Source organism: Misgurnus anguillicaudatus, chromosome 10 (genome assembly GCF_027580225.2).
Source record: "Misgurnus anguillicaudatus chromosome 10, ASM2758022v2, whole genome shotgun sequence".
Taxonomy (NCBI): domain Eukaryota; kingdom Metazoa; phylum Chordata; class Actinopteri; order Cypriniformes; family Cobitidae; genus Misgurnus; species Misgurnus anguillicaudatus.
Window position 1 is genome coordinate 25,308,540 of NC_073346.2, and position 18,063 is coordinate 25,326,602.

The following is an 18,063-nucleotide window of genomic DNA, read 5'->3' on the forward strand; positions in this document are numbered from 1 at the left end:
TTTTATGCCGATGCACCAAGCAAATCTGCGAATCTTCCCATCCTTATTGTATTAGCTTTTGAATAGAGCCGAGTTACCGCTTTTGGACATTTCTAAATAAAACAACACCTCTCCTCCTTCTTCGTTGGATAACTCCTCTTCCGGGGGCTCACGGTACAGTAAAGGGTCCATCGAATGAACACTTCAGGATCTTGCTGAAAGTCGTAGGTCATCGGGTACTTTTCGCCTGCTGTTTTTGGAATACTATGAATTCGGACATACTGTACTACTACTGCTTTTCACTTACTATATAGTATGGAAGTAGGCGGTTTCAGACGCAGCCTTTGATATGAAAAGTTTGATTACTATTTAAAGGCCAAAAGCCTGATTGGACCTAACTCTGGAGTAAAACCCAAAGCAAAAGTGTTTTCATACAGTGCATTATATATCATATCATCCAACCCCTTTATTTTACTTTAACAGATAAAATTGGAAAATCATCTTAAATATTTATGTAGCTACTGTCAAAGATTACAAAGGTGTTTAGTGTTAGTTTTAAGTGCTCATTGCTTTTGCACAGATATCTAGGAGCTTGTCTCCGGTGTTACAGAAATATTGTGGACCGGTGGGTGTTGCGCGTTTCCTGGTTGTTTTGTTTTGTTCCTTTTTGGGAACTGGAGGCGTGAACGGCGTGCCAACTTCTCTTGTTAGTCATAGGAAGAGCAGAAGCTACAGACCTGTGGTTTTATACGAAAGCGGCGTGCTAACTGCCTCTGTTTGGTGGCACCCACATATGTGCGAGTCCGGGAAGATATTCACACCTCAAGCCCTCACAAAGACCACCGGATTACACGTGCACACAAGGACACACATTTAGCGGTGCGTTACTGCTGTGAGGGTCCTGTGGGCATTCTGGTATTCAGGGTCACACGGTGTGTCATCCGCACTGGCTTAGCACCTCCTGAACCTGTTCAAGCTCACCAGAACTTACTCTGCCCTGTAGCTCACAGAGAAAGAAGAGCATTAGATTGCTTCCAGCTGAACTGTATAAAGTGAATGTGTGGACACATCTGTTATACGATGTGTTTGTTTTATTTGATTTACATTTATGCATTTTGCAGATGCTTTCATCCAAAAGAGGTATACATTTTATCAATATGTGTGTTCAACGGAAATTGAACTCTTGAATTTTTGCATTTAGCTATAGGAACATCAACATATGTTTTATTTTTACTTGTAACCCTCAGTCTTAAGTGTTACAGACATAGGTCACTATAGATGGATGGATGACAGTAAATCATTTCAAAGTGTGACACCATACTCAAACTTGCATCATTCATATAAGCACCATATCTCAATCACTGTGCAACTATCCAACCAAAGCATCATTGTTGGTACAGAACTAAAATCCTGTTGCTTTTGCAGTATTCTCAGTAGATTTCTTTTTGTGTCTCCGTCTGGTCAGATGTCATCTCTGGAGCAGGACGGAGAGGAGGTGGTCGGTCAGGCCCGATGCCCTTTCGAATCACGCCAATCCAATGTTGGCTTGTTTGCCGGTGAGTTGGCAGAGCACCAGCTGCCTGGGGAGGAAGACACAAAATCTCCTATAATCTCGCTAGTGTTCGACTGACATTTTACAAAGCACAGAAAGTGGCAGCGAGACAGCAGTGATCACAGACGCACAGAGATTTAAAAGGGACATCAGGGAGATGAGAACGCCTCAGACTAGAGTTTTTTTGTACTGTATACATGCTGAACCGAACTGAACTCTTTACGGCTTTATGGCTTTGTTGTTGCTGTTTTATCAATACTCATTTCTCACTTCCCAGGCGGTGACTTTTATTCAGCCACAATGACGGATTTTCTGGCAAGTGACGCGGTGATTTATCGAAGCTTAGGAGAAAGCAGTCCTGTCCTGCGCACTGTAAAATATGACTCCAAATGGCTACGAGGTGAGTCACGTGACCCGGTTTTATTAACGTACAGAAGATACAGAATTGTCATTTGAGGTTTGAATTTAAATATTCATATTTGTGCTGTACAGTAAGTTTACATTTTCATTTTTTACCTGTACCCATTAACTATTTGTGTCATTAACATGACATATGGGATATTGTTAAAAACAATAATCATCAATGTAAAAAAATTTTTGTTTAAACTTGGCATAAAATGGAAGTTGGGAGTTGTTTTCTTCCGTGTTGTGACACATATCCAAGTGAAATGCGAAACATATAGGGTGGGATTTGATTTCGTTCATCGGGAGTTACTGTAATTAGATTATTGGATGTTTAAAGTCTGGCCATTGGACACTCAATATAGCCCCGCCCTCAGGCCAAGACATGCATCATTAATAAGAGATAGGAGGGGAAGTTAATGTTTTTAATTAAAGATTATGAGGGCACATAAACCTGACATGGAGGCCTGATGAAGACCTCTTAGGTGAAAACGTTGTGTGTATTTTAATCGTTAATTTTGGGGGGCAGTGTGCAGATTCTTGTTTTGTTTTAGTAAAGTGCTTTGGCTAATCGTTCACCTGCCTAACTTTTTTTTTTAGGTGTGCAGATATTTTTTTAAGGCACATGAATTTAAAAAATATTTATAATCATTTATAATAAACACTGCAATATTCCATAAAGCATTGTTATTTTATGGTCACTTAAAAGGACACTCCTACTTTTTTGAAATTATGCTTATTTTCCGGCTCACCTAGAGTTGAAGGATTAGTCAATTTTCTTAAAAAAAATCAAGATAATTTACTCACCACCATGTCATCCAAAATGTTGATGTCTTTCTTTGTGCAGTTGAGAAGAAATTATGTTTTTTGATGAAAACATTCCAGTATTTTTCTCATTTTAATGGACTTTAATGGACCCCAATACTTAAAGGCGGAGTCCATGATGTTTGAAAGCCAATGTTGATATTTGAAATCACCTAAACAAACACGCCCTTACCCCAATAGAATCTGGACCTTCTGTTGATAGACCCGCCCCACACATACGCAACCGGGCATTTGATTTGATTTGATTGGCTATAAGTGTGTTTTGGTAGTCGGCCCGTCTCCTTTTCCAACGCGTTTTTCAAACATCGTGGACTCCGCCTTTAACAGTTTTAATGCAGTTTAAAATTGCAGTTTCAAAGGACTCTAAATGATCTCAAACAAGGCATAAGGGTCTTATCTAGCAAAACAATTGTCATTTTTGGCAAGAAAAATAAAAATATGCACTTTTAAACCACAACTTTTCGTCTTCCTCCGGTCCTGTGACGCATCAGCGTGACCTCACGTAATCTGTCATCACGTCAGGAGGTCACGGATGACGTATGCAAAACTATGCCACAGTGTTTACAAGTGTGGAGAAAGAGGACCGTTCCAACGTTGTTGTATGTCAAATGATACCAATTAATGTCTTTGTGTCAGTTTATTGTTGTGGTCCACAAATGTGCGTTTATATGTAACATGTGACCTTTCGACGTCATTACGCGAGGTTGCGCTGGCACGTCACAGGACCGGAGGAAGATGAGAAGTTGTGGTTTAAAAGTTAATTTTTTCTTGCCAAAAATGACAATCGTTTCGCTAGATAAGACCCTTATGCCTTGTTTAGATTGTTTAGAGTTCTTTAAAACTCCATTGAAACTGCAATTTTAAACTACATTAAAACTGTTAAGTGTTGGGGTCCAATAAAGTCCATTAAAATGAGAAAAATCCTGGAATGTTTTTCTCAAAAAAACATAATTTCTTCTCGACTGAACAAAGAAAGACATCAACATTTTGGATGACATGGTGGTGAATAAATTATCTGGATTTTGAACATTTAGATTTTTACTGTTTTGGAATTCATTCAGCTAATCTCCGGGTCTGACGGTACCACTTTTAGCATAACTTGGCATAATCCGTTGATTCTGATTAAACCATTAGCATCGTGCTAAAAAATAAGCAAAGAGTTTTGATATTTTTCCTATTTAAAACTTTGATTATGCTAAGCTATGCAAAAAGTGGTACTGCCAAATCCGGAGATCAGCTGAATGGATTTCAAAATGGTAAAAATCAAATGTTTAACTCTAGGGGAGCTGAAAATGTCCCTTTAAAGTTGACATTGTGATGGACATGTTGTGGTGACACACATCAATAGTAATTTTTTCTAGAAAATGTCTTCTGTATAATTCCTGTTTTGTTTCTTCATTTTTTGTTTTTGTCTTTATTCAGAGCCTCATTTCCTGCATGCTATAGAGTATGGAAACTACGTGTACTTCTTCCTCAGTGAGATCGCAGTAGAGTACACTACCCTTGGCAAGGTCAGGCCCACAAATTTCTCCCAAACTTTGACTTCTCTGATTTAAAAAATATTGCGTACTTCTTTCAAATCAGTCAGACTGAATTCAAGTGAAGAGGTGTGAAGAAGTTCTCAAAAATGTCACGCTGTGTAAAGCTCATCTCCTGCATCCTTTCATCTCTCCGTCTCTCTCATTCTCAACTACTCACACCAGGTGGTGTTCTCCAGAGTCGCTCGGGTGTGCAAGAATGATAACGGTGGATCTCCGCGGGTTTTAGAGCGCTACTGGACTTCATTTCTGAAGGCCCGGTTAAACTGTTCTGTTCCTGGCGATTCGTTCTTCTACTTCGATGTTCTTCAGTCGTTAACCAACGTCATTCAGATCAACCACAGACCCGCTGTGCTGGGAGTCTTCACCACGCAAGCCAACAGGTGCAATCACTCATTCTGCTTCTCACAAATGTATACACCGACCTTAAATGTCATCCAGAATCCAGTCCATTTGGTCTGTTTTCAATATAAAGCTTTTGTTGTTGAATGATTTGTTTGTTTAGAAAAATTACAACATTGTGCGCAATAACAGCAAAGCATTTCCTCGCTCTCTCCTCAGCATCACCGGTTCTGCCGTGTGTGCGTTCTACATGGATGACATCGAGAAAGTGTTTAATGGGAAATTTAAGGAGCAGAGAAACAGCGAGTCGGCCTGGACGCCAGTCCCTGATGAGATGGTCCCCAAACCCAGGTGAGATTATCAAAAAAACATTACATACACAAGTATCCAAAAGTATCCTTCCTTGTCTGGGATGGATATGGTTTGTTTCATTTGCGTTGATTCTGGTCTCTGGAGATAAGAGAGCAGTTTGTTTGGCCTAACGGACCCAGAAAAGAATTGCAACAGCTTTAATTTAATAGTGGCAGATGGTTGGAATGGGCCTTGTTAATTGTATGCATGTGCTGTTTATCTCCATAATTTTTAAGTCCCTTTATAGGAAAGATGGGAAAGTTAGAAGTGTTTTCCATCTTTCCTCTCTTTCACTTTTTGCTTCTTTCTGCTTGACTTGCTCTCTTTTCTTTACAGTTGGCATGACTCAAACTGTACATTTGTGTTGCCAAAACTGTGCATTACAAGGCTGACAGCATACTTTTTTCTGCTGCTGAGAGATGAATTTCAGTTGCTCAACATAGTGCACGCCATTATGATTGAATGAATGCGGGTCAATGAGCTACTTCCAGAAGTGTTTCCAGAATGTGACTGCCAATATTTGTATCTTTTATTACTCTTTCAAGATTCAAATAGCTTTATTTACTTTAAAAAAAAATCCTTGTTGCACTTACATTTTTAAAGCAGACATTTTTCCTGTGTTCGAAGCTTTGATTTTGTTCACAGTGCGCAATATAACGTGTTCATGTTTTGTGTATAAAAAAAAACTCAGTATTTTTCACACAATTTACTCATCTCTATAGAGCTGTTTTCACTGTCCTATAGACGTTCTAATGTCTTCCTTGTTCTATAAAGTCCCTCCTTTAGAAGTGCGTAACAAGTTCTGATTGTGTAGCTGGTTTAGTGTGTTGTGATTCGACAGCAGCTTAGCTTAGCAGAGCCGTTTGAGCTTAGCTGGCAACTGACGTAGTCTTGTGGGCGGGGTTAGTCAAAAAATCTTACCCTGCGTTCCTCTACCAAGCGTATAGCCGGAAAAACGTGCTATTCGCGCGTAGCAAGCTCCTGATTGGTTAACACGGCACGATTATCCGCCAAAGTTCATATTTTTCAACTCGCGTGCCATTCGCGCCCCACCTTCCGCACGTACTGAGCCGCAGGATTCCTATTCGCGTCTTTGCATTGACTTAACATGTAAATTACTCACGCTTGCCGCCTCATCCGCTTCTGGTGTGAACGCACAGTTATATGACGTCATATATCTGGGAAGTAGAAGGCTGTAGTTCAAACCGGCCGTTGTCTGTAGTCCTTAAAAAGTGAAAATATATCGCTTGGCATTGGTCAGGTATTATTTATGCTCTAACAGCAACCTTACACATTCACTAAAGTTTTAAAATGGGTTCACGAAAAATAGCCAATTTGAGTTTAAACACTTTGACCTAAAGAAGTCATTTCAACTTTCTTGACTAGAGAGAAGTTGGTATAAATAAAAAATTTACTTGAATGGGCTTAAATTATAACTCTATATTTATAATTGATCTACTGACCGTCCTTCAACGAGATGCCGTGCCGATGCCTGACCAGTGACCACCGGCGGAACCAGTTTAATTCGCTTACCCGTTCACATACCCCGATAGTATTTATATGTATATATATATATATATATATATATATATATATATATATATATATATATATATATATATATATATATATATATATATATATATATATATATATATATATACATATATATATATATATATATTTATATATATATTTATATATATATATTTATATATATATTTATATATATATATTTATACATATACATATACATATACATATATATATATATATACATATACATATATATATATATATATATATATATATATATATATATATATATATATATATATATATATTTATATATATATTAACTTACTACTTTACTGTATACGTTACATTATTACTACGCTTGCTTTTCTATGCTTTTCCTACATCTATTAATGTAAAACTGCTTTGAGACAATTAACAATTGTGAAAAGTGCTATATAAATAAAATTCTATTGAATTGAATAATTAATTCCAACTTCTAAATAGTCAAAAAAGTTGAAATAACATAATAAAGTTGTTTTAACTTAAACATTTAAGTGCAACAAGGAATTTTAACAGTGTTGGCATAATAAATAAAGGCTTTAGATTAACAATTTTTTTAAACAATAAAATTTCAAGTACTAATAAAAAAATCTCGTTATGAGTCTGTCATTTTATGCATGTTTTACTGGTTGTCCTTGGAAGAACTTGACATACATCTCTTGACATCTCTCCCTCTCTCTATAGGCCGGGATCCTGTGCTGGTGATGGCCCTGCTGCTGGTTATAAGTCCTCTACAAATTTCCCAGATGAGACTCTTACATTTATTAAGTCGTACCCACTAATGGATGAAGCCGTACCCTCGGTCAACAACCGACCCTGCTTCACACGAACCACCAGCAGGTGCGCGTACACAAACACACTGGTTCACATGCTCCACTGAAGGTCATTTGCTCTTTAAAGACTTAACTGCCTCACTCACTTCTACACACTCTCCCTCACATTCACGCTTTGTTTCTGAACTCGGCTCTTCATTCTCCAGCTGTTTTCTCAACATCTGCGTCTCTCCCTCTTCCCCGAGGGCTAGTAATAGTACTGCAAGATAAAGAAACATTTTGCGTCATGATGAAAAGACAGGTTGTGATTTGTTTTGTTTACTAATAAGCTCTTGTTCCACATCTAGGTTTAAGCTGACTCAGATCGCAGTGGACACGGCAGCTGGGCCTTACAAAAACTACACAGTCCTGTTTCTAGGCTCGGAAAACGGGCGAGTTTTGAAGATCCTTGCCAGCACACACCCGAACTCCACATACAGCACCCAAGTTTTAGAGGACATAGATGTGTACAACCCCAGCAAGTGAGTATAATACTGTTGTGTAGAGCAGTACGCCTGCCTAAAGCCCGGGGTATAGTTTGTTTTTTATGTGTACGCGAATGTATGCGCACGGTTGAATGCACAGCCTTGCAAAGTACAGTTTATTTGACTCGTACGTGTACACAGACGTTCGATGCATGCGCAATGCGCCGAAATGCAATGCATCTCCTTGGGCTACATATTACATCTCCTGTAGGCACATGTGCGACCTACGTGGACAATGTGCGCTGTTATTTTATTTTATAAAACCTGGCGGTGTGCGTACAGTACGCACACACTCTTCTTATGACAAAATTGCTTCACACGGACTATATTTGGACTTTCGCATACACGTAAAAATGAACTAGACTGTCAAAAATAAAGGTACAAAGCTGTCACTGGGGCAGTACCCTTTAAAAAGGTCCTAATATGTACCATGTAGGATGTAGGTACAAATATGTATCTTTGAACCACTAATATGCACTATTTGGGTATAAAGGTGTACCTTTTTAAAAAGGGTACTTTCCCAGTGACAACTTTTGTGCCTTAATTTCTGAGAGTGTATACATTGGGCTTAATACCTACATGGAAGCCATCTTGTTAAGCACTCACTAGTTATTGGACTTTCTTGGAAGGAGCAAGACAGCATGGCTACACGAAAATAGTTTTTTATTTGCTGCCTTATACCATTTCTTTGCATCTGTTTAGGGCACGTGTGTTTACACACATACAAACACATACACAAAATAACACATCTCTCTCACGCACTTCACCCCCATCGACAGGTCTCGGGCAAATATAAACATGCACACACAGATAACCCTTAACTTAATGTCAGAGGAGGTGCTAGATTAAGACCGAATCTTCACTGCAGTGGGTTATAAGTGTGGAGCTGTAATTGTACTCTTGGGATCTCAGTTGTGTTTGTGTCCCCACTGTGTACCGACTCCAGCTGAGACTCACAAGTTCCACAACAAAACATGAGCTTATCTCCATCCTGAGTGAAGAGAGGCTGGATTTCCCTCATTCCCTGTATCCCACCCATAGCCCAGTTAACCTTGGTAGAGACATTTACATGGCCCAAGGGATTCATTTAGGATACACATGAGTCACCCTTAGGATATGACTTGTGTGGAACACATATTGGTCTTTTTATTATTGAGGATTTCTTTTCCTCCCATTAGAAAGCGAGACCCTGTTCTTTCTTTAGCGGTAAAAAACTGTATTTTTCCAGATTAGTTACCTCATCAATGAGACAACAGCACAAAGCACCATTATAATAATAATCAGGGTTCCCACGGGTCCTTGAAAATTTGTGAATCTGGGGGGGGGAATTCAAGGCCCTGGGAAGTTTTTGAAAATATACATACGTGGATACAGGTCATTGAAAGTGCTTGAATCTATTTTATGCAAGAAGTTTTCTGGAAAAAAAATCCATATTATTCCCTGTGTAGTGTAGAATAATATCATAAAAATTCTAGCCTTTTAAGCACACGTGCTAAACTGTTCGCTTTAAATGCTTATATCTTCTGTATGCGAATGTGGATTCATGCCAAATTGCTTTTTTTGTAATGCGTTGCCCCCAACACTGATAATGAATAGAAGCAGAACACGCTTCACACCAAAGGCAATTATTGGACATTTTTTGGTCATGTTAATAATCTTTAGACCACTCTTTTGTATTGCTATCAGGATGTAAATAGACTTCAAAGTAGTAAAATATATATCTGAAAAATATTGCCCACCCAAAAAATTTGAAGAATCAAAAAGCATCCCATCCCGTTTGTGCAACTGGATAAAATTCTGGATATGGAGTTTGTTGCCACTGTGGCTCTTCTGTTCAATACAATAAATTACTAGCAGCGCACGGTCCAAACGCTCTCACGAACCTCATGTTTGCTTGCAATCAGTGGCAGATGTCTTATGTCTGGGAACGCAAGCATGTCAGGCAATTCTGAGAGGTAATTGTAGCCAATCATTCTGATGACAGACTTTGGCCTTTAGAGTGACCTGACAATTTTCATACCATTATGTACACCATTCAGTGTTTGTTACGTTTGCCATTTTTTGTTACGTTTGCCATTAATTGGTTCATTTACTCAAATCCCTATTTCCCTCTCCAGGTGTAATGTCCAAGGTGAGGATCGGAAGATTCTGGGTTTGGAGCTGGACAAGGACCATCATGCCCTCTTCGTAGCCTTCTCAAGCTGTGTAATCCGTGTTCCCCTCAGTCGCTGTTCGGATTACGGCGCTTGCAAAACGTGAGTGATTACTGTAAAGACGTGATTCTGAATTCACAATCCATATTAGTTATATAATAAAGTGCACAACTTATTATCTTAAAGAGACTTTTCAAGCATGTTTAAAAGATATACTTGAAATAGTCCTATTGACAATGCAGTGCAGCAACTCTGTGCTGAGTGGAAAGTTTATGCCAGTCTTCGAAAAGCCTTGTGCGTGGCTTCTCTTTTGATCTATTATGTATAACGTTCTCCATAAGTGCGCTGAAAGTGCTATGCGTTTCCAAAGACATGCATGCACTCGTTGAGGGCACAAAAGCTTTAGTATTCAGCTTGTCCTGAAAGCTGCACCTAGAAGACACAGAAATGGGTCTCTGTGGATGTAGACGTGTTTCCATCACATGCTGCAGTCCTTTATCCAGCAGCATCACCCATGCATTCCGCACTCGCACGCAAATTACAGCCATCTGATTGGACACAGGCCAGTAGCAAACAATTTCTTTTTTTTTAACACAGCTGTATTATGAGCAAGCTGATAGAGCGTTTCCTTTTCAAAAGATTTTCAAGTCCTATCAATGGATTTCAGTCCAAAAACAATTCTGCCTGCTGGGTGATGTTGGATCTAGCCGGGTCTTAACTGTTTACTAATCTGTTAGCTCATGCCAACCAGTCTCTGAGGACAGACTTACATGATAACCCCTGTGGATATTTGTGAGAAAACTTTCTTTTTATGGTTTTCTGTCTGTGGAGCTGGATGCAAAAGGCAACTACGTTTTTCTACACTCAAATAATTTTATTCATTCAAAAAAAAATGTTTGTTGTGATCAAGGAGTTTGTTTCTTAGAGTCTCACAGCAAAAGTATTTTTTAGTGTTTTCCAGTAAAAACAAGATACATTTTCTTTAGAAACAATTAAGACTTATGGCAATAAAGTTGCATTAGTCTGAAAATACTGTTTTATTTTTTGAACTGAGGACATCAGGCTGATGAAGAAAATTAGAAAACGATTTAAAATCTCAAAAGAAAGAATAGATAAAATGCTATAGGCTGCATTTGCAAGACCTAGACCATATTTTATCGTCTTTACACCTACTCCTATAGTTTTTTTTACCCATATCGAGTTAAATATGTAAGATTTTTGTATTAAAATATACAAAAGTTGGTAACACTTTACTTGAAGTTCATGACATGACACATTTATATTCTTGACATGACACATGCTATGAACATGAAGGAGATTTTATGCACGTTTATGACAACTGTCATTTAAGTGTCATTCGTTCAATTATGTAATTTTTAATGCAAAAAATCTATGACAACTTGACATTTTAACAGCGTCATTATTTTTTTTTCTTGTGGTAAACATGCGCTAAAGTCTTTAAATCTTATAAAACTTTACGCTTAGCTTGTTATGGTTTGAACAGCTCGTGTCTTCATTACCATGTCAACAGCGGTACCGCCTGTGGGCGTGACCGCATTAAAGATAATGAAGTCAGCCAGGCAAAAACAGTACTCTCTTTACTTCAATGCAGATTATATAAACAGGCAATATTTGTTTTCGATTATGATTAGCTTGTTTAAAAGTAGACATTTCAGGCTTTCTTTGGATATGTGTATCATGTTTGTGTGACGAGTATTGGCGGAGTTTCAACGGATTTTTGTAACGTGTTTTAAGAGACAGGTGGCGGAGACAGAAATGTCTGGATGCACACCCTGTTTATTTTCTTTGTGTTTTTGTTAAATAAAGATCTGTTGTTATTGAATGTACACAAATTAAAGAGGACCCTTCACAGTTTCAACTGATGTCAAACACGTAAGTGTATGATTATTAATGATGGAGTATTTTAAATTGATTCTGCTATGATAAGGAGAAAACACGTCAAAACGCGCCGCCGCGTTTTTGGACCCCTGGGGGTTAAAATGTCATTAGGTGTTAATGCTCTTTCAAATAGTTTTATACAACGTCATGAATATTCTTCAGTCTATAATTTTTTTAAAGTTTCCTCCATGTGTTCAACAAATAAAATCAATCATTCAATAATAATAATATTTAAAATTGAAACAATTATATTTTATTGCATTTGGAGACCAATTCAGGATTCGGATTCGGCCGAATACTGGGCTTTTTGACGGGGTTAGGGTTCGACCGAATCCTAGATTTTTTTCCTCCGAACCCGAACCCTAGGCTTGCGCTACGCTGGTCGACGTTACGGGGCCGTTGATTAGACACATCAGGTGCTGATGTGGAGATAAGCTTTATCTTTCGGTGAGCCTTAGGGCAGTTCACATTTCGCGGACGCACCTGGAAAAACAAGCGTGTTGCACCGCATCGCTTTCATTATGCATAGGCTTATGGTAATTGTCAAAATAATTTTTCCCACTTGACATCCTGGCATAACGTTGCCTATCCTTTTTTTACAGTTAAAATTAAATAAAATGAAAAATACACTGCTGTGGACGTTGTTTACTTCATTAATGGGTTTTACTGTGTTAATGGAAAAAGGATGCGCGTAGGATTCGGTATTCGGTTTCGGCCGAATCTTTAAACAGTGGATTCGGTATTCGGCCGAACCCAAAAAAATCTAGATTCGGTGCATTCCTAAAATTAAATGAAAACAGTACAATGGTGGGTTAAGCCATGCAGCGCTGGGCCCATATTGCTGCAAAATTAATTACATAAAATTCAATTGATTAAATGTTTTATTAGTTTTCTCTTCCATGTCAGAAAATTTCAGAACCCTCTGAAGTTCTGTTAGTTGTCAGTTTGTGCACATACATAAAGTTAAGTATAATGTTTTGAATGTCTGTTGCATTTTGTTAAGGTATTTAAAATTATTTGACAGTATTAACACTTAATGACATTTAAATGACAGTTTAATGTAATGTTGACCCATAAAGCTAAGTAGTTTTTATGTTTGATAATAATGTCATGTTTATGACAGGTTTACGACAAGTTATGATGTATTGGTTTATCATAACAAAAGTTGTCATAACAAAGACAATTCAAACAACGTCATCTTTGTCTTAAAAATTACATAATTGAACATGACACTTGTCATAAATGTGCATAAAATCTCCTTTGATTTTCATGAAGTGTGTCATGTCATGATTATGAAGGTGTCATGTCAGTGAACACCCCTTCAAGTAAAGTGTAACCAGTCAGTTTTTGCTTTTGCTGCCATAGAAACCATAGGCGTGTTTAACTTCATGTGGCAATGCGAAGAACAATCGGCATATGACATCAAAATTGTGAGAGCGAAACGAAAGCAGCACTCTTGGGATAGTTGGGATCACGTAAAGTCAATCACACCTACACCCTAAAAAATTAGGACAACAGTTTGGGTTGAAACAGCATGTTAAATTACAACCTAAGGGGTTGGGCTCGTCCCTTTTTGACCAAACACTGGATTGAAAATAACCCAGCATTTTTTTTTTTTTAGTGTATGATTCTATGGCAGTAAATGCAACAACCGAGGATAACCCTGACCATGACGGACATTTGCACAAGTAGTTACGTCTAGCAAACCACTTTATTGAGGCTTTATCAAGCCACACTGTGGGGCCTACGTTTGAATGTAACGATTAAAAAACTTTATTTCAATGCGTCAATAAAGTATCCACCATACGTCAATGATCAACCTGTGACAGGGAAAATATAGCAGGAAATAGGAAACAGTAGTGACCTTACCCTTTCACTCTATGACTTGCATCAAGTTACCTCACACACTTCCCTTACCTCTCTGTCTATTTTTTCTATTTTTCTTTCCGTATTTCTCTCTATATTCTTTCTGTCTCTCTTTGTCTGTCTGTCTGTCTGTCTGTCTATTGTTCTGCTTTTCACTCCCTCTCTCTGTTTCTTTGGGTGACTTGCCAGCTTAGCCATGTATCTGAATCTCAGTTGGCCTCTGGCAGACACAGCACACCTGTCAATCATGCAACACAAGCATACACACTCACACACCGGGCAGTACAGCAGTAAGACCCACTCTTTTTCTTTGGATTTTTACCTTTAGCCTCTGAACAACGAGGGCCATTAATGCTTAGAGTTGTCGTGTCTGGCTGTCCTTTTCACCATGTGACATACTGTATACTTAAAGGGAGAATGGAAGAGGAAATTGGGGAGGAGGGGTTGGGGGGTTGTTGGGGTAGAAAAACATGCACAACCTTTCCAGGACATGTGGTATGAGTTAACTCTCTCTCATTCTCTCTCTCTCTCTCTCTCTCTCTCTCTCTCTCTCTCTCTCTCTCTCTCTGTGTGTGTGTGTGTGTGTGTGTGAGTGTGTGTGTGAGTGTGTGTGTGTGTGTGTGTGTGTTTTAGGAGCTGTTTGTCCTCGCGAGACCCATACTGCATCTGGTTGAGTGCGGGGAATTGTGCCACCGTGGCGCCTGGATTCAAGTGAGTTAAACCGCATCACGCAACCTTCTATTAGTCTTGCCATAGTAAACATCCTATGGCACACTTTACAGTTCATTACTGTATAAAGAGGCCACACATCTACTGTACTCTATACACAGTCTTTACAGTATTCTTATAGAACGCATCACTATTTAAAAAAGTCTCTTACAGCTCAAGTTACTCAAAACATCTTAAAAAACATCTGGAAAATATCTGATGGCCATAAAACGTCTTGAGAATTTATTACCAAGCACAGTTACAAAAATCTACCAGACATACTACACAATGGCCTGGATGACTTCATACTGTAGATAGGCTAAAAATAATTTTTACTTTAAATTCATTATAGAGCAGTTTTAAAGTGGATCAATTTAATCCTTTTAAATTAGTATCATCCTCTTATAACAGTTTACAAGAAATTCGAGTGAAAAGCCCATTTAGTCTGCTGTTAATGACATCACTGTCACACACATTCACGCCATCTGTTGTTAGTTTGCATCTGCTGCATTAGACCAGTATGAAGATTGTGTCTCAGATAAACTTTCTTTAAAGATAAATATAAGGCCTTGTTTACTAAACTTAAAAACTGTTACAAATGGCACATGGCGTTAACATCAAAATAACACATGTCTTTCACAGCACAAACACTATGTGCCCCTTAAACCAAGTTTATAGATATTTTATTGATGTTTTTTGGCATTTTATAATTCATGATACGTCATTTGAGCATTTGCACTGCACATTTTGTATAATTGTGTTGTATAGCATGTTAGCATTTAACAGATTAACATTTCTTAACATTCGATTTCTTGCTGAAGTTAAATATAAAGGTACATTTTATATTGTCAGATGTCTTAACTTATACATTCTCTGTTTTGTGTTTATATGATCACATTGCAATAGATTGTAATAGTAAATATTCCAGAGGTATTTGGTGCATCACCACTTTTGTAGTTATGTCAAATGTATGTTGTCATAAATCCAAAACATCATGGCATTTAAACAGAACATCATATACATTTATTGCTAAGGGTCTTACATAACTCCCTTAGAGATGTCTTTTAAAGATTTGTTCAGTGTAGTGGACACCATGCATCAAAGAGTTAATGACGGCCTGTAAATTGTATTTTTATGGATCCGGTCCCTTTACGCTGTTTTTCTATAACCCAGTTGTAGTGTTAAATGGTTTTACTTCCTATCCACAACTTCTTTGGCATAGTATTTGTGCCAGCATGTGGTCTTTCTGTATCTGCGAGTATGAATGTCTTTAAACAGAGATGTAGTGTTTTTTCATCTTAAACATTATTATGAATCCAGCAGATTTCCAGAATGCGGTCAACAAATTGTTCGGAACATGAGGAGGGTACTTATCATTGTCCCAAGAGACTCTTGGTTTTTCTCCAGGATTCAATTATTTCCATAGCCAAACTTATGTCGTAGTCATACATCTTTTGCTGTCAGATGCCATAAAGTGTTCTCTAATCATATAGCAATTTATCATTATTATAAAGAGCTGGAGAATATTGGATTTAGGCTTGGGTTCTTTCATAAAGCCAGAAGCATCAACACACATACTAGTCAGGCCTATGGAAACAGCTATCAGCATTAAAGGGATAGTTCACCCAAAAATGAAAATAATGTAATTAATGACTCACCATCATGTCATTCCAAACTCGTAAGACCTCCGTTCATCTTCAGAACACAGTTTAAGATGTTTTATATTTAGTCCGAGAGCTTGTTGACCCTTCATTGAAAATCTATGTACGGTATACTGTCCATGTCCAGAAAGGTTATAAAAACATTATCAAAGTAGTCCATGTGACATCAGTGGGTCAGTTAGAATGTGTTGAAGCATCGAAAATACATTTTGGTCCAAAAATTACGACTTTATTTAGCGTTTTCTTTTCTTCCGTGTCTGTTGTGAAGCCCATGCGCGAGACTAAAGTCACCTGACTGCAGTTTCAAACTTACAGCGTGCATCTCCCTCAGACTGTAAACGAAGCCCGGGTGCACAAAAAAACAAAAAAAAACAACTCGGGCGCACCAGATAACACGTCAGCCACGTCGTATGTCATCCGCGTCACTGCAGTCACGTGACTTTAGTCTCGCGCATGCGCTTCACAACAGACGCGGAGGAGAAGACGATGCTGAATAAAGTCGGAATTTTTGTTATTTTTGGGCCAAAATAAATTTTCAATGCTTAAACACATTCTACCTGACCCACTGATGTCACATGTACTACTTCGTTGATGTTTTTATTACCTTTCTGGACATTGACAGTATACCGTGCGTAGATTTTCAATGAAGGGTCAACAAGCTCTTGGACTAAATATAAAACATCTTAAACTGTGTTTCCGAAGATGAACGGAGGTCTTACGAGTTTGGAACGACATGAGGGTGAGTCATTAATGACATTATTTTCATTTTAGGGTGAACTATCCCTTTAATATGCACACATTTGGGCTAAGGCTGTTATTGTTACCGTGTCCCAAAGAAGTCCCAATAATGATATTTTCATGACATCTATTGAAGTGGTTTGGTTATTTTTGAGCACGATGCTAATGGTCTAATAAGATTCAATGAATTATGCTAAGCTATGCTAAAAGTGCTATCGCAAGATGCGGAGATCAGCTGAATGGATTCCAAAACGGTAAAAATTAAATGTTTAACTCTAGGGGAGCTGGAAAATAAGCATATTTTCAAAAAAAGTGGAGTGTCCCTTTAAAGCTGATTCAGTTTTTTTTAAATAGTTGTATCTCGGCCAAATATTGTTCTTTCCTAACAAACCATACATTTAATGAAAGCGTATTTATTCAACTTTCAGATAATGTATAAATCTCCATTTGCACCTTTCTTTTAAACTAGAGAGCTGCAACGTGGATCAGATTTTATGCTGATAAAAACTGGCTAAATAAGACTAGATAATGTCATAACAGGTAACAAGACAGGGCACAATATGTTCGGAGGGGAACTATAGCTGCCAAGTGTACTGTGCGTTTAATTGCTAATCAGCTTTTAATGAAATACTGCTAGACAGAGAAGGTGACATGTGAGAAAAGAGGCCAATAGATAATGGTAATAGTTTGACTTTCTCATTTTTAGAACAGTTCTGTAACTTTTCACACTTTGTTCTGTGCAAAGTAGGGTTGGAGAATATGAAAAAAATATGACTTTATAATCTTGTGTGAGATTTTCCTTCAGTATTCCCCTTCTCCCCATGCGCTCGTTCTCACTCCCAGGGGCAATTTAATCTCCACGCGATGGGGGAGAGAGTGTTTTGTGCTAAAGTGTGTGTGTGTGTTGGTGAATTTAGGCATAATGAAAAGCATGCGTCTAAGAGCCATATTGATGTTCAGATATTATGCACCTGCGAGATCCCAATTTGCCTCTTTATGTGGGAGACTTTTTTTATCTTGTCCTTCCATTTATCCTTCGATATGAGATGAAGTCATCTTCTCTCTTTCTTTCCCTCACTCTCTCTTTCTGTTGCTCTCTCTCCACTCAGGTTAATGGAAATAAGGACTCTAAATCATGTCAGGTAGAGAGGGCTGATTCACAGATAGATTGAAT

At 38.1% G+C, this 18,063-nt stretch overlaps 1 protein-coding gene across 6 annotated transcripts in view; it reads left to right on the top strand.

Moving 5' to 3' along the window:
• sema6cb (semaphorin 6Cb) overlaps window positions 1-18,063 on the top strand; it is a 354,388-nt gene that overhangs the window by 310,647 nt on the left and 25,678 nt on the right. For all 6 annotated transcript variants that reach the window (XM_073872208.1, XM_073872209.1, XM_055210271.2 and 3 more), the window contains 9 exons: window positions 1,445-1,535; window positions 1,809-1,931; window positions 4,181-4,269; window positions 4,462-4,679; window positions 4,858-4,989; window positions 7,252-7,407; window positions 7,688-7,861; window positions 9,982-10,119; window positions 14,416-14,493. In XM_073872208.1, coding sequence (XP_073728309.1) covers window positions 1,445-1,535; window positions 1,809-1,931; window positions 4,181-4,269; window positions 4,462-4,679; window positions 4,858-4,989; window positions 7,252-7,407; window positions 7,688-7,861; window positions 9,982-10,119; window positions 14,416-14,493 — 1,199 coding nt within the window. The remainder of the gene's footprint in view (window positions 1-1,444; window positions 1,536-1,808; window positions 1,932-4,180; window positions 4,270-4,461; window positions 4,680-4,857; window positions 4,990-7,251; window positions 7,408-7,687; window positions 7,862-9,981; window positions 10,120-14,415; window positions 14,494-18,063) is intronic.